This window comes from Chelon labrosus (assembly GCF_963514085.1).
Source record: "Chelon labrosus genome assembly, chromosome: 17".
In the NCBI taxonomy this organism is placed as follows: domain Eukaryota; kingdom Metazoa; phylum Chordata; class Actinopteri; order Mugiliformes; family Mugilidae; genus Chelon; species Chelon labrosus.
Window position 1 is genome coordinate 16,357,665 of NC_140350.1, and position 12,008 is coordinate 16,369,672.

The 12,008-nt window shown below is 44.3% G+C and overlaps 2 protein-coding genes across 11 annotated transcripts in view; one reads left to right on the top strand and one right to left on the bottom strand.

Moving 5' to 3' along the window:
* The window catches only part of LOC311502201 (phosphatidylinositol-binding clathrin assembly protein-like), a gene marked incomplete at both ends in the record, with an annotated part of 18,204 nt that extends 18,137 nt beyond the window's left edge, over positions 1-67 (top strand). The window contains one exon of the mRNA XM_084564327.1: positions 53-67. Coding sequence (XP_084420453.1) covers positions 53-67 — 15 coding nt within the window. The remainder of the gene's footprint in view (positions 1-52) is intronic.
* Positions 1-11,523, bottom strand: part of rbm14a (RNA binding motif protein 14a) — a 19,500-nt gene extending 7,977 nt beyond the window's left edge. The window contains exons 1-10 of one of the 10 annotated variants that reach the window (XR_014699546.1): positions 11,508-11,523; positions 10,643-10,822; positions 9,679-9,863; positions 9,277-9,459; positions 9,063-9,172; positions 8,549-8,833; positions 8,226-8,449; positions 7,611-8,033; positions 6,724-6,799; positions 4,265-5,104 (exon numbers count right to left, since the gene is read on the bottom strand). Coding sequence is in view for 4 of the 10 variants with exons in the window: in XM_084564830.1 (XP_084420956.1) it covers positions 7,526-8,033; positions 8,226-8,449; positions 8,549-8,833; positions 9,063-9,172; positions 9,277-9,459; positions 9,679-9,863; positions 10,643-10,803 (1,656 nt within the window). In the remaining 6 variants the exon portion in view is untranslated. Of the gene's footprint in view, positions 1-4,264; positions 8,034-8,225; positions 8,450-8,548; positions 8,834-9,062; positions 9,173-9,276; positions 9,460-9,678; positions 9,864-10,642; positions 10,823-11,008; positions 11,016-11,507 lie in introns of those variants that run through there. The other 9 variants (XR_014699547.1, XR_014699548.1, XR_014699549.1 and 6 more) reach the window with 9 other exon arrangements.
* Between the last annotated feature and the right edge of the window lie 485 nt (positions 11,524-12,008).

Below are 12,008 nucleotides of genomic sequence, written 5' to 3' on the forward strand. Positions count from 1 at the left end.
TGTTTTGTTGAACTAAATTACTCTCAATTCTTCCCCCGTCCATCCTCTGCAGATGCACTTCATGTAAGGATGTTGTAACCATGGCAGCAAAGCTGAGAGACAGAGAGAGAGAGAGAAGGCGAGACGAAAGAGATGGAGAGAAAGTCGACGGCGAACACAAATCCAGAACCAAATCCAGTGCAGGAGGAAGAAAAGAAGAGTGCAGAGAGGAAAACGGAGGGGAGAGGAGGAAGGGTAGAGGACCAGAGGATGGATAAAAGATGAATTGCTGATGTCAGTTTCCATGTCACCTGACCCTCTAATCCGTCCTCTCTCCATGTGGACACTGATCTCTCTGAGTCTCTCCTGCTGGGGCATCAATCCCACTCATCCTCTGATTTGCCGGTTCAAACGGCAACTACGTCCTGTGATGACACTACAAAGACTGACAGCTCCATGCAGAAGCTCTACTGGCACCTCCCGACCCCCCCGCCCCCACGGTCCCAATAACTCCCTGTATAAAAGGCTTACCCCACGTCTGTCTCCATCCCACAACTTAAGAGGAAACGCGTCTCTTTCTCTGATTGGATCGTTTGCTGGCACTTTACTCAATGTGAACTCTGCCAAGGCGTGTATTTGTGTGTAGGTCATTTTAGCTTGTTCAGATCGGTTCCCGGCTGCGTGTCATCCATCACCTGATGTCAGAAGGTATTGATTTGAATGAGTGCGTGTCCCTTTTTCTACATTTCAGCGTGCTGCGTCAACATTACACTCCGAGTCTTTTTATGAGATCTGTTCGTTCTTAAATTGCCAACTTCACATCGAGAAATCCGTCCTGAAAGGGATATATGTGGGCGTGCTTGCGCGTGGACGGACTTGTGTAGGGTACGTACTGTTTATTTCTCTCTTGGTACCTGATGTCATTGTCGTGTTGCCAGGTACCAACGTGTTACTGCACTGGAACTAACTGATGAAAGCACTGAGCCAGACCCAGGCATCGTATCTGGATGTAAACAAACCTCTCACACTGACTTTGCTACTTGGGGACATGCTGTACACACTGTGTATTTCATTTATTTGTTTTCCTCCTCTACAGCTGTGCAATATCATGTCCCCCCTGAACCCCTTGCTGTTTTTTCCACCCATCGTTATCCTGTTTAGAAGCTTCTTCTGCTCTAGTGATGTACTTCCTGTGTGTCCACATCAGGTTTTTTTTTCTGTTAAACGTGTTTTTCTCCTTAAGTAAAGCACTGAGCCTCGTAGAAATAAGAAAGGTGATTCTCAGTCTAGCCAATCAGAAATGGTCTTAACTCCCAACTGTACGATTCTCTCCCCGTCCTGAACATTCGTCCAGTTCAAAATTAAGACTCCAGTCAAGTCCTTTTAACTTCAGGAATACCTAATAACCACAGCAGATGTCTCACCTCCACACGGAGGTGCCAACACGGAAAGGGTTGTTAATACAGTGCTAACATTCACGAACGGGACAGCTAAAGGTTAGTCGGAGGAGTCAAGCGAACGCAAGGCCGTCAAGAAAGCAATGCCTGTCGATCACGACCCGGCGTACAGATTAATTTGGACAGCCGGAGACGGGGAGGCTTTAATGAGACGTTAAATGTTAATGTGGATTTTTCGAGCAGGTCCAAGGTCAAGGATCTGGCCCACAGTCAGATGATATATATAAATATTATATATAGCACAAACCTTCAAAGAGGGGACAATGCTCTGCTGCACAAAAACTTAAATCAATGCTGGGATGTACAGTTGAAAGGGGCAATAATCGATTGGGGAGGAAGTCGTTTTCTATTGATTGTGTCTGTTCTATGTACATGTACTGTATGTGTGTTTGTGTGCACATGGCTTCCCATAGAGATAAACAGGGTCATGTTCCTCGGTTAGAGCTGGAAGGTCTCTAGCGAGTCGGTAGCGTGTACTAACTTAGCAATGAGTGTTATTGTGACCGTGTCTCAGTCTGTACAACACCAACATCAATTTAAGGTGGCTCTAGGATCACTCATCTGCTGAACAAACAAACGAAAAGAAAGATCTCAGAGAGGGTCCCTCCAGACAGGCTGGTGATTTCTAACTAAATATTCAGAAAATCGTACGTTGGCTTATTGTTGTGATTGGGCTGTAACTTAAAAACAAATCTCCTTGCAGAGAGTGTGTTAGAAATCATCGCAGGTCGAGCAGATCTTCTCTGAGATCTCACATTCGAACCAACGTCTAAATAAGCAGTCAGCTTACATTTGGGTATCTCCTTAGGAAAACTTTCCTTTCACCCTCGTCCATTACTCCTTATTGCAGTGGTTTGTCTTTCAGCTGAACGCTCTTTTCATTGTGCACTTCACCCCCACAACAACACAGCTCCATCCGTCCTGGGCCAACCTCTGACTGTTACTGTGTCCTCTGTATATAGGTAACGCCGTTCATGTGTTTTTAGACGTGCTCTCTGTAAAGTGATCGAAGCCCCATCGGATGACGTACTGTACGTGGGACAATTTCTTGCTGTATCTGTGTTGAATGGTTGTGTTTTGAAGGTGTCATGATCCAGGGATGGGCGGGGCGGGGTGGGGTGGGGGTTAATGTTAGTGATGTTTGTGTCCATCTCGAGGAGGAAGGGGGGGTGGGGCTGGGAGGGGAGGGGAGGGAAGGGCGGGGTTAAGGGTTAACTATCACAACTGGTCTATACCAAGAGTGTCTTCATCAAGGAAGTGGACAGGACAGGGTCTGTCCTCTTCAAAACAGGAACATTTTTTTGCACCAAAGTCATCATCAAAGCGCAGCTTCTTCTTATTCAAGGTCACTACGGATGGATGATACCAGAACTCAAAGGATTTCTTTTTCTTTTCTAGAGACAAAGAAACTGTCTTTTTTTGCATGATTAAGTGTCGTCTTTTTATTGGCTTGTGTGCCCGGTAAAAGCATGACCATGTGTGAACTCTCACTTACCGGTGTGTTTGGAAAATGTTAAGGAAATTTTCTCCATGAGATTTTTTACTTACCTCTTGACATGGACGTTCATTGACATTCATAATCAACTGTTTTACAGTGTAGGGTCTTGTAACTGTTTGAAGGCTGCCTCGCATGCAGAAATGCAACTTGCAAGTAACCCATCAAACTTCAAACCCAGTTACTATAACTGCATCTCTGTAAAACGTCATGGATGTCAATGCCAGTTATCACCTAGCTAGCTAGACATTGCAGTCTTGTAAAATCGCTCTTTATTAAAGCGTTGCTATTTTCAATACGTGTGTTTGAATGCTCACTCCTTTTTCATACTATGCCAGCAGCATCATGGGAGGTTGTGATTGAAAGTCTAAGTACTGTACTACGTGTTTGGTCTGGTCCACATTGTGTGGTGTTTTTATGTCTTGTCCCGTCCGTCGCCATCTTCTAGTCCCGTTAGTTTCCAGTCACAAACTGGACTGGTTTCCTTTAAACCAGGCTTGGATTCGCCTGAAGCTTCAACGCAGTTTGAAGCAATTCGGGCAAAACCTGTACAGACCTGGACAAGGGGTTTTGAGATTAACGGCATTCAGCTCCTCTGGAAAGAGCTTCACAGACTTAGTAGTTTCAGGAATAAACGCTTTAAAAGGTAAGTCTGTACGTGTTGCCTTTCCATCGGATGTTAAAACGTTCGCCAACACAGAATCTGAGTCAGCTTACGCAACGCCACTTTCCGAACTAACAATCATTCGTTGTACAGTAGGTTGCTTGCAGCTAGAATGGGAAACTCCAAGGACAAATATCTTCAGGCTGCAGCTCATCAGTCATAAGGGTCCTTAGAAAACAAATCTTTACAATCGTCTGGTCTGTCAAACAAACTTGGCGGACACCAAACGGCTGTATTTCCACGTCACTTATGCAAGGCACAACAATGTCTCTGCAGTTTAATCATCCACCCTTTGTCCATTTAAGTACACAGGCCTTCTCATCGTATTACCTCAGTATATTTATGTATACTGCAGTCACTCCCACACCCTTTCAGTATTCTAGTGCTCATCTGTAAACTGTTAACTGTTGTTGAGGGCATGAAACTCAGCAAGTGTCCATGAAAGCGTCTTGTAAGCAGGGAGTGAAGTCCCCACATCTTAAATTACTTTTTTTTTTTTGTATATTAAAAGCGACTGAAATATCATCAGGTTTGAAATTGTTCTCAGATTATTGGTTTTTATTTGAAAAAGCATAAATTGATGTTTTTGGAAGAAAAACTGAATAAAACGTCATCTGATGCTGAGGTTGAAGAGAGTTATTCACACACAAAGAGGGTAACGTTGAGTTGAAATTTATTTATTGATAATTGAACATGGGACAAAATGTAATTTAAAACAACATGTAGTATTCGTGTTCATCGTCATTCATACAAGTTGAATGTGGCATCAAAAATCGTTGTTTTTTTTTTGTGGGGGGGAGGGGGAGAATGGGTGTCGAGCGTTGAACCAGCAACCGATCCTGAGCCAGGTTATTCAACTCTGAAAATGGAGGGCCTACCAGTGTGCTCTTAAGCAAGGCACTTAACCCCGAAGTGGCCGCAGGGGGGGGGGGGGGGCACGTTTACAAAAAGTAACAACAACCCATCCTACCTAAGTGTCCCAAATCCGGATCTGGCTGCGACTGCCTGGTACTCTTCAGAGACAGGATGTACTAACAACATACCTGCTGAAGAGAGCGTTCAGATTTAGACTAAAGGTGATACAGATGTCCTCAAACGATGGTGAGTGGTCACGTCGGGAGCAGGAATGTATGAGCAGAGTATGCTTGCGGGACAATGTAGGGATATAAACGGGAAAATAAAAAAAAAAAGGGGGGGGGAGGATAAGATAATCATGGGAGACAAATTTCCAAAAATATGAAATCCTGACGATTCAAAATCCCTGAAAGCAGGTATGAAATAAGAAGTATGGACATGGGTATATCTGTACTGTGTGTGTGCTTGTGAGTGTGTACGCTTGTTTTCGGGGAGGGGCAGGAGTGTGTGGTCTGAGTGTTTACCTTAGTGGGGGGACACCCCATCGTCCACACCAGTTTCAGGCCTAACGCTGCTGTTTTCCCCATCCCACGCTACAGCTGCGTGTGGCGTACGTCCAGGGCAAGGGCTCAGTTTGGCTCCCTCCCACTCTAGCTGCAATAATCAGCAAGAGGAAGAAGGTGGCTGGAGCAGCAGCAACAACAAGGCATGCAACTAACAGTTCACATGGAGATGGTGGAATAATGTTGAAATGTAGGGAGGCTATGTGTGACTTAAACCTTGTAATCGGTTCAGGGGCCAAATAAGAAGTAATGTGTGTGCAGGTGTGCATTAGTATCATTTGCACGTGTAGTCTGCTTTACATGAGCATAAATGCAATGAACCCAAGTAAAGGAAGAAGAAAAAATAAAAAAATCTAGATTTTAAAGTGTGGAGCTGAACAGTTGTCTGGGTGTGTGTGGTGTGGAGTAATCCTAACCATGTGTCAAAATGATGTGTTTTCAGAAGAAAGACAAGGAAAAAGGTCGTCGGCCCTTTTTCATCGCTGCACGGGAAAATAAAAAAAAATATATATAAATCGGCGTCCTAATTCTAAAACAGCAACCTGAATGTCACCTGAAGCACCAAGACCGCCGCCTCATATCCACCCAGACAACTATTCTACACGTCAGCCGGATGCCACTAAGAAAGAATAAAGTGTTTTCCCACACTTTTTATAGTCTGAACTTCAAAGTCCGAATTAAATAATGGGTTTAGTTCTCACACTCGCGCCACAGAGGCTCAACGCCACCGTGAAACCCGCCGGTTCGGTACAACAACTCAACTTTTCAACTATTTCAAAAGGGAACAATATGAATCATCTGAGTAACATCAGTCAATAAATTTGACTAACTGTTGGCTGGCGTTGCTTTTTCAGTTTCAGATAAGGTTTCAAGTATATATACGAGTATCAAACTAGCTCAACTTTCCCTCTTGAGTAAGTCGCCGATGTTTTTCCCCACGAGAGCAGAGTCATGACGGCATGTGACGAAACTCAAAATAAGCTAATAATGATAGAAAACATCAAACCTCCCAGGTGGATATACAACTTTTCTATAAAGATCAACTTCTATTAACACCGTTGGCCGCACGCTACTCCCTCCTGGCTCTTAGAATTTCACATATGTACAAAAAAAAAAAAAAAAAAAGAAAAACGACAAATACGCGTCGGCCATCAAAGAACTGGGTTCGACTGCAAAGAAATTAGAGGAAGGACGGGGATGCTTTCAGCTTGCTCTTCACAAAGCGTTCCGATAACCACTCAACACCGAATTAAAAGAGACATATAAAGCCCTGGTATAAAGCATGTGAAACTACTTGAAAGTTTTTGTTCTGACATTTTAGAGGCAAAAGCTGACCTTCGACCAAAACAAAAAAATAAAAAATTACTGATGGGATATTGTTTTCACGATCCTGAGTTGAGAGTTTTCATCTTGATTTGTTTGAACATGGACCTTGAGCTACACAAAGAGTGAGCGGAGCAAGAATAAGAAATAAAAAGTGGGATAATCATGTTCTTCAATATTGTTCCCTGTTGGTAAATTCAGCCATCTGTCGTCATTGTGAACCTTCGAGCAACTAAATCAGATAACTGGTAAAAATCAACCATAAATCCCGATTAACGTGACGGCCCGCGTGGACCGGAAAACAACTCTTCTCTTTGCTACAGAGTTAAGTGGGCTGCACCGTGATCTGAAAGTCAATTTGTGTTTTTGTTTTTTTTGTTTTTTCACCTTTCACAACATCAGAAGAACTCCAGGACCCAGAGCAGAGGGGGCTCGTCACCACTGTGATTAACTGTAAACGAGCCTGAAACACATTCACAGCAGAACCTGGTCAGTATCACAACCACAGTCTCAGTCTGTGGCAGATTAAGTTTCTTCAAGTCAACAACAATCAGTCTGACGCACTGATTAAACCAGTCGTCGCTTCGGGCTCTGCTTTCTGTCCTCGACCGAGCTAACACTTCAGTCATCTTCAGTTTCGTGTAGGTTGATGTGTTGTTGGCCTGTTTTACATACGACGGAGAGCAATTTCTGCCTTTTAGCGTATTTTGACTGGTAACACCTTAAACAGGTTAATGAAATAATTTTAAAACGTTGTTGGGGCGTAACGCAAAACAGCTAAACTGCACGTTAAAACTGTTTTGTGATAAATATTAGACTGCACATTTTCAGTACACAGCAAAAACACTTCCAAGGAACCAGCTGTGCCTCTATAACATCTAACAGAAACTATGAATGCTTGACAATATACCAATATTACCGGCCGTCCTTATGTCCACTTGTCCAAACACCTTTTATAAATCACCCACTCCACTCTCTAGCCGATCCACTGAAACGAACAAGTGACCAGGTTTCGCCAAGATGGGGGAAAAAAAGAGGCTTCAGATTTAAAGCACATTCGATAAACAACCTTGCTCCCTATCTGTATTTCCTCTTTAAACTGTCCCTTATGTAAATACATACACACACACGCACACGCACGCACGCACACACACATCTGCAGTGTTTAAGGAGCGTGTGGGGGGTGGGACTATCGATAAGGGGGTTCTGGCGTGTGGTAAGGGTAATCATTGCGCTGGGGCATGGGTTGCCCGTGTGCGGGTGTCTGCTCATACGGTGTGGATGCGGAGTAGCTTCCCGCTGCTGCGTAAGCTCCCGATGAATCATATGCTGCTGAAGCCCCGTAGCCTCCAGACGTGTCATAGCCCGCCGAGTTGTCGTAGCTCCCGGACGAGGCGTCGTAGTTCCTGGACGAGGCGTCGTAGCTCCCGGACGAGGCGTCATAACCTCCCGAGGCGTCGTACGTTCCTGGGGGTGCATATGCTCCCGGTGCGGCATATGTCGGGGGTGCCGAGTATGTCCCCGGGGGTGCAGGGGCCGTGGTGGAGGCCTGTGCCTGTGTGGTGGCCGGCGGAGGTGGAGGAGGTGGCGGAGGAGGAGGAGGATTGGTGTAGGCATACTGGAGGTACTGGTACTGTTGCTGGTACTGTTGATACTGTTGGTATTGATGCATTTGCTGGTAGTACTCTGTGTAAGACCTGATGTGCAGATTAGAGTTGAGGAAAGCAGAAGAAAGAGTATAAACACAAAATTACGGACTAGAAGCATTTATAATAATCATTTTAACACTCATTATTAAAAGATCAGTATCGGATTGGGACATCCCAATAATTTTTATTTCTTATTGTTGATGTGTAATGCTTATAAACAGGATTAATGGTTTTGTGTACCTAGCAACAGGATCTGACCCTTCAGGAGTTGTGGCGGCAGCTGTGTTGTCTTCAGGTACTCCAGGTGGTGTTGGCAGGAGGGCGCGTCGTTTAGGTCGTATCTGGGCGAAGGATCCTGGAACCGGGTCGGGGAGGAGGGGGGCTCGGTTGCCTCTGATCGGGCTGCGGTCCCGCTCGTTTTCTGAAGCTGCTGCCTTCCTCCCTGCCTGTTGCTCTGCCAGAACCTTTAATTAAAAAAAAAACATGTCAGGAACGAAATATACACAAGACCCCCGTTAGGGACACAAAGGTAAACATACACTATATATTTTTAATCAACAGACCTTCTGTCCCTCCTGAAAGAATTTGGCCCTTGCTGCCTCGAAGAGTGTTGTTGGATCTGGTACAGTCTGCGGCTCGACCTCTTCCACGGCGGCGGCGCTGGCTCCAGAATTGTGATTGGCCATATCGTGGTACACCTGGTCGGCCACCGAGCCATACACTTGGCTGGCAAGAGCCCCGTATATGACTCCGTCTGCGCCTTTTGCACTCGTGATGCCCTTCAGGGCGGCGTAAGTGGGGTCAAAGGATGTGGTGTTGTAGAACGAGTTATGGACACTTTGTTGTACCTGCAGGGAAAGATGAGACGATGAGAGTTAAAAAAAGAAAAATGTGTCTCGCAACAGTGTCCAGGCTGTGATGTACAGGCAGAAGTAGGAGTGGGCGTTCAGTCACACCGCATTCTTCAGTACATTAAGTTCACTCTGGCCCACGTTTTCGTCACACTGCGACTCCCATCAGTTGCTACGTCTCAGCTCAGATTCAAAAAAATCAAGAGTAAGAAGTTTTTGAACTTACTTGAATGGGTAGACCGGCGGCGGCGGCTGCAGCTGCAGCTAGCACGGCCGCCTGACTCTGGTGATGCTCTAGAGACGGAGGTGGTCGGGGAAGAAGACCCTCTCTGGCACCTGAAAGCAGAGGTGAGCAGAAAACACGAGGAGATCAGCAGCTGTTCAAAAATATCACCATTTGCTGGGATGGATTCATTATTTTCCACTCGCTGTCAGACAACCTGTGGGGTTCGCTGAGTTTCCACTTGTTACGAGCTGGTTGATTAGAGGCTGGGCTTTGGACAGCTCCACGGCCAGCTGACGCCCCTTGAACATGGTCCCATTGAGTGCTTCAATAGCTGCTAGAGCCTCCTCCTTCCTCTCCATGTGCACAAATGCATAGCCAACATTTGAGCATAACCTGGCTGTAGAGTGTAAGAAGAAAGAGATCAGTGTTAGCATGCGACTGACTTCAAAATAAATATATTTTCAGCATCGATTTTTAGAATTATTGACTTGAAAGCTTTAACTCCTGCCGTCTAGATGTAACTGTGCTGCTTAGATTACCGTTACCCTGTTCTTATGACAACACGCTCATTTCCATTAAGAAAAAAACTTGTTTTTGTGCAGACTTGGTGCTTTACCTTTGACTTTATCACAGTCTAAAACTCGTCCAAAGGTTGAGAACAGGCCGTGTAAGTCGTCTGCCGAACACGTCGCGCTGAGGTTCCCCACAAACACTTTAGTGGAGTTGGGTGGGCGTGCACGTGACTCCTCGACCACCAGGGGTCTGCCTCTGTACTCTTTGCCATCCAGATGCCGTATGGCCCTGCGAGAGCGACAACAAGGAATCATTATTTTCAATACTGCAAGACTAAACCCAGCATCCTGACTTTTTCCCTTCTAAAAGAGCATTATCTTCACAGCTCAGACCCAAAATGACACCGTAACCTTATTAGGGGATTATTGAAGACCTATATTAAACAAGGAAGTGTTACTTGCTTAAAAATACATGGGCTCTGCGTGGTCACAAAGTGTTTTAAAAATACTCTGCATATTTCAGACACTTCTGCAAAGTGCCTCGTAACAGTCTGTATTGTTGTAAACACTTTATGAATAAGATTTAAATTATGATCCTTTTCTTAGCTATAACAAAGGTATAGGTTTGTAACTTCCAGCAGTTTAACACAGATACACTATAAGATTGTCACGTCGTAGGATAAATGCACATTTCCTCAATTATTTCATTTCATATTGTAAAAACACATCCTCCTTTATTTAAAGTGAACCACTAGTGCACCATTATTTGTAATTTGCACCTGTGAGCTCGATAAGTACGTTTATCAATGTCACTTACACAATACATCACTTAATATGTATATTACTGTGTGTACACAAAAAAAAGCCTAATATCTTTTTACTGATGGTCGGGACAGAGATTGGATTATTTTTATTTACCTCAAATTATTCTACAAATACAACAGTGTCTGAATCATGGCGTCAAACCTTTGTGTAAACAATTAAATATGACTTTATCTCTGGGGGTATAAAGGGGCATTTCTAGAGCCACATCCTTTCATCATATAACAGTATGAACAGCTGAATTACCTGTCTGCTGCCCCCTCTCCCTTCAGGGTAACGAAGGCATACTGTCTGAGCAAGGAGCAGGTGTTGATCTCTCCATATGGAGCAAAGAGCTTAGTTAGTTCGTCATGAGTTGCATCTAAAGGAAGGTTCCCCACAAACAACTTCACGTTCTCACCGCTCATCTCTGTATCAACCAGGCAGCTGCAAAACAGTAAACAGGAAGCAGGGGTTAACTTTGATTCTTTGAGGGACGCTAGCCAGCCAGCCAGCTAGCTAGCTAGCTAGTTAGCCTTTGATAGGTTAGTGGGCATCAATACGTTTTGCTTTCTACGCAAAATCCCAATAACCCCATCATAGAGGCTTTGCTTTCTACTGAGATGATATTACCTGATGGGGTTGTTATTTAAAAGCGCGGTTCTTGTATGACCATTTAATAATCCTGCTGTTAACCGGTATAATTAACTGGCTAAGCTAAAAAAAAAAACCGTTAACTTTCGCGGCGAAAATGAATCCAATGAAGCTAGTCAGTCTGCAAACCTGCCAGGTTAGCTAACAACAGACAGAGGACACATAAATGGTAACATGCGGTGGTTTGTATGACAAAATGTAAGCTCGATTACAAAAGCCACAGTTAGCTTAAAAACTCCTGGCACTGCTGGCCATCTTGCTAAACGCTAACGATGTAGCGTCAGCTAACGTTCGCTAAGCTAAGCTAACTGCATCGTAGTGGCTTTTATCAGAGCGCCAGGCAACGTTTGCCAAAGCCGAAGCCCCTCCGCTGCTATGAGACCTCATGAGGCGTATAACTTATCCCGTCGCGGATTCGGATTCATACAAAAAGTAGGAAAAGGTTTAATTGTGCCAGCATAATACACAGACGCCTTACCCAACGCGGTCCTGGAGATGCGTATTTTAAACCTCACATCCGGCTCCGGTTTCTTAAAGTCGTAATATCACTCCGCCGTGTGGGGGCGCTGTTTCACCAAGCGTGCTCCAGAAACTAGAGCTTCACAAAAAAAAATGACAAACACACATCGGGATATAGCTTTATTTAAAATAAATACACTTAGCATGTAAATAATAATCTGTGGTTTGCATGACATATAAACGAGTTAAGTTACTGTTTGTTCTTGTAAGTATATAGCTGCAATAAAAGTGTAATAACGACACAAATTAAACTAGCTGTTGGTTCCCTTCACTGCAAACACAAGACTAATTTCTTACACGTCGGTCTGGTCTGGATCTTTTCATTTAACTATCATAATTGCTAAGTTTTACATACACAATTGTGGATGTGCTAAATCGTCTCCCTTGTTGAATCCACTTCAAAAAACAATGCAATCAATGAAGAAAATCATTAAACAGTTGTTGGCGATGTCCAAGCCAC